The sequence below is a fragment of the Octopus bimaculoides genome, chromosome 22, assembly GCF_001194135.2.
Source record: "Octopus bimaculoides isolate UCB-OBI-ISO-001 chromosome 22, ASM119413v2, whole genome shotgun sequence".
NCBI classification, from domain to species: Eukaryota; Metazoa; Mollusca; class Cephalopoda; order Octopoda; family Octopodidae; genus Octopus; species Octopus bimaculoides.
Genome location: NC_069002.1, coordinates 27,424,466 through 27,428,972, shown reverse-complemented (window position 1 = coordinate 27,428,972; position 4,507 = coordinate 27,424,466). Strand labels below are relative to the sequence as shown.

The 4,507-nt window shown below is 39.4% G+C and overlaps 1 protein-coding gene across 2 annotated transcripts in view; it reads left to right on the top strand.

The window, feature by feature from the left end:
* The window catches only part of LOC106872989 (nuclear pore complex protein Nup107), a 36,531-nt gene that overhangs the window by 6,016 nt on the left and 26,008 nt on the right, over window positions 1-4,507 (top strand). For both annotated transcript variants that reach the window (XM_014920179.2, XM_014920178.2), the window contains exons 4-5: window positions 391-480; window positions 2,728-2,804. In XM_014920179.2, the coding sequence (XP_014775665.1) occupies window positions 391-480; window positions 2,728-2,804 (167 nt within the window). The remainder of the gene's footprint in view (window positions 1-390; window positions 481-2,727; window positions 2,805-4,507) is intronic.

The window sequence follows — 4,507 nt, the reverse complement described above, 5'->3', positions numbered from 1 at the left end:
AGTCTAGTTTATAATTAATTTTATTTTTATTAAGTTTTTGTATATATGTAGCTAGTGAGGTTGTATTATTATTTATATTTGGTTTAAATGAATGTATATGTGCCAGGTATCTTTCTTTAAAATTAATAGAGATTCTTATGTATACCATTTTATGTGAGTTATTATTTATTGTTACTATGCATTTATATATTATATTTAATCTTTTGCAATTTCCTTGTAAAGGACATATTTTTTTATTTTTACATGAGCAATTATTATTATTGGGTTTATTGCTATATTTTGTCTTTTTTCAGTTATATTGTATTTATTATGTTTTTGCTGTCTTATTATATCAGTATTATTAGGGGTTTCAGTGTCCCGTTATATATTCTCCTTAATAATTGATCTCAGCTATTCAGATGTTAGATGATGCCATGGGTCTTCCTATTGGAGCTCAAGACTCCTCATTTCAGTCATTCCGAAGTCCAAGTACCTCTCAATGTAAATATCCAATTTTCTTTGTTGTTTTCTCAGTTTAAAAATCGTTAATTCCTAAATTAATTTTTTATGTATTCTTTTACATCAGTAATTCTCAACCAGGGTCCATATGAACCCTGGGTGTCTGTGTAAGATTTTGGGGGTCCACGCAAGGAAAATAGTAAATTAGGGGTCCACAGCAGTATTTTAAGGGTCCATGGAGCCGTTGCCAATACCGTGTGACTGGCCCTCGTGCCGGTAGCACGTAAAAGCACCCACTACACTCTCGGAGTGGTCGGCGTTAGGAAGGACATCCAGCTGTAGAAATTCTGCCAGATCAGATTGGAGCCTGGTGCAGCGTCATGGCTTGCCAGTCCTCAATCAAATCGTCCAACCCATACTAGCATGGAGAGCAGACATTAAACAATGATGATGATGATGATGTATATATTGCAAGAAAGAGCTTGGTTTTCTTCCTCTAACATTTCACACAGTTCAACAAGTTATTGTGTGGAAAACAAAATTAGGAATTTTGAAAGAAGCGTTTATAAAACTAGTTTTCTACACATTAAATAGCTTTAGGCGTCCACCAGAATAGAATAGTAAATAAAGGGGCTCATAGGGAAGGAATAGTTGAGAACCACTGCTTTAGATAAAGACCTGACTGGCTCCCGTTTTGGTAGCATGTAAAGAGCACCATCTCAACGTGGCTAGTGCCAGTAACCCCTGGCGGGTCCCCCATCACAGTGGCTAGTAGAAAGACCATCCAAACGTGGTCAATGCCAGGTCCGTCTGATTGGCTCCCATGCCAGTGGCATGTAAAAAGCACCATCCAAACATGGCTGATGCCTGTACCCCCTGACTGGCTCCTGTGCCGGTGACACATAAAAAGCACCCACTACACTCTTGGAGTGGTTGGCGTTAGGAAGGGCATCCAGTTGTAGAAACATTGCCTGATCAGATTGGAGCCTGGTGCAGCCGCTGGCTCTCCAGACCTCAAACCGTCAAACCCATCCAGCAGGGAAAACAGATGTTAAATGATGATGATCCCCTTCAGTCATGAATGACCGTGGGATTGCACCTAGAAAGTTCCCCTCTGGGGCACAAGTATGAACAAGGTTGTTAATGGAAGACCGGCAGTCACCCATTCGTACCAGCGTCCCCTCTCCACACTTCTGATATTATCTAAGGGAAAGACAAAGGCCGATACAGCTTGGCGCCAGTGATGTTGCAACTAATTTCTTCAACTGAGTGAAATAAAGTGTCAGTGGTTAAGATTTTAATACTTATTCCATTTTATTTTATATCATAGTTGATAAGCGATGGTTTCAAGTTTTCAGTGCCTCGCAAAAGCTGAAGCTGCAACAAAACCATTTAGGGAATGTGAGGATTGCTTGGTTCCCATTGCACTCTTCTATGAGTCGCGTTCATCATTATCATTTTTAATGTACGCTTTTCCATGCTTGCATGGATTAGAGAGGAATTATTGAGGCAGAGTTTTTGTTTTTTTTTATGGGCTGGATGCCCTTCCTGTCACCAACCTTTATCTGTTTCCAGAGGAGGTAATATTTTCCCCATGGCCAGACATGTTTACGCAGAAAATCAGAAATGAATGAAATACATTTAAAACAATCACATGATGTTGAGACAAGGAGACACAAACCTACTCTCCCTCCCCCACCTCTCTCTCTCTCTCTCTCTCTCTCTATCTATCTTCCCCCTCTCCCCTCTTTCCCTCTCTCTCTCCTCTCTCTTTCTCATATATAGCATCCACTTTTCCATGTCTGCAAGGTTCAGGTAGAATTTATTGAGGAAGATTTTCTCTGGCAAGATGTCCCTCCTATTGCCAATTCTCACATGTTTCTATCAGTTTTATTTCCCTTCAGCTCAACTGAAAATGTGCAACCTTGCTTGTATGATGGTGATACAACCACTGTGTGCAGCCAAGACATGGTCATGCACAATTACATATATATGACAGGCTTCTTTCAGTTTCCATTTATCAAACCCACTCACAAAGCTTTGATCAGTCCGGGGTTATAGTACAAGACAATTGCCCAAAGTGCTGCTCAGTGGGACTGAACCTAAGACCACATGGTTTGGAAGCAAGTTCTTTAACCACACAGCCACACTAATTTCTTTACTTGTCATCATTATAACATCTCTGTGTAAACATTTTGATATTTTCTATAATTCTGCATAAATTTAACCAAACCTATGTTATTCCAAAGATACTGATGGTTATAAAATGATGTGATTATATTTATTTAGTCAACCTCAAGAGTTTCTCTACGACCAGTGTGGCATCACCCTTTCCTGTCTCAAGTTTGAGGAAAACAACAAACAAGGTAAGTGTTCAACATACATCTACAGATCTGCAGGTGCAATACTTGGACCCATCATCAGCATTGTATCCAGGGCTCAGTGGTTGTTTCGCCCCTTACAACATTCCCCCTTGTCAAGGCAATCTGACCTAGGTTGATCAAGCCTAGGCCTGTATCAAAGCAACATTCTACTGACCCCAATAATCATCTCTTTTCAACCAGAACCATTGAGGTGCTTTCTCAGGAACCCCTAAATTGTTCTTGATAGCTTTTGTTCTACTCATTCCTGTAATGCCCAGGGTTCCTTAGGCCTTACTCAGAGTACAACTTTAACGTTTGCCTCAGGAAGAAATCATTATCATCATTATTTAACGTCTGTTTTCCATGCTGGAATGGGTTGGACAGCTTGACCAGAGCTGGTAAGGCCAGGATCTGCACCAGGTTCCACTGTCTGTTTTGGCATGGTTTCTATGGTTGGATGCCCTTCCTAATGTCAACCACTACATAGAGTGTACTGGGTGCTTTTTATGTGGCAGCAGCACTGATATCAATTCTGCTGTGATGGACGGGTCTTCTTGAGAACAGCAATGCACCAGATATCTTGGTCTTTGGTCATCTCCTTCATAAGGCTCAATGTCTTGAGATTAGCCTTCAAAACTTCATCCTCTTGAGATCATCCTTCAGATATTTATAGAGGAAAATTTAATCTTTATTTTTGAAGGAATCTAGTTTGGAATGATGAAAGTATAATCTACTACTGAAATATATATGATCCCAGTGTACAAAACACTGCCAAGAGAATGCAAAGAGCAGACTATATACATCAATCCCAGTACTCAACTGCTACTTATTTTATCAACCCCAAAAGGAGGAAAATGAAAAATCAACCTCAGCGGAATTTGAACTCAGAGCATAGCTATATGAAATGCTGCTAAATATTTTGCCTCGCATAACAGTTCTGCCAGCTCATCGTCTTAGTAGTAGTGATCCTTTCTATTATAGGCAAAAGGCCTGAAATTTTGGCAGGAGGGGTAAGTCAGTAACATGGACCCCAGTACTCAACTGGTATTTATTTTATTGACCTTGAAATGATGAAAGGCAAAGTCAACCTCAGTGGAATTTGAACTCAGAATGTAAAGATATGAAATGCTGTTAAACATTTTGCCCGGCGTGCTAACAATTCTGCCAGCCTGCCACCTTTATAATAATGAATACACTTCACATTTCTACCATATCTCATGTGTCCTTGTTTTGAAGGTGAAACATTGAAATCAACTTTAACCCTTTAGCAGTTAACCCTTTCATTACCAATCCAGCTGAAACCACTTCTGGCTCTGAGTACAAATGTCTTGTTTTCATAAGTTTTGAATTAAAATCTTCCACCAAACCTTAGTCACAATTTATGCTCCTAACACTAGCTGAATGATAACTAAGTTATTTTACTAAATCCTTTGTTATATTCAAAATTAATTGAAAGAACCACAGAGCATCTCAGAATAAATACAGTAACAAAAGGGTTAAACCAGCTGTATCAGACCCAAATATTTTACATGTTTTATGTTCAGACTGGCCAGATCCAGCCTCTCACACCTACCGTACAATGTCATTCTAAAAAATATATTACCATAGCGAGATAATTAGGCATGACAGAATAACCTGAATGCTAAAGGGTCAAATAATTCCTGCTTGACCCTTTAGAATTTGTTGTGTAGGCACATGGCTTTGTG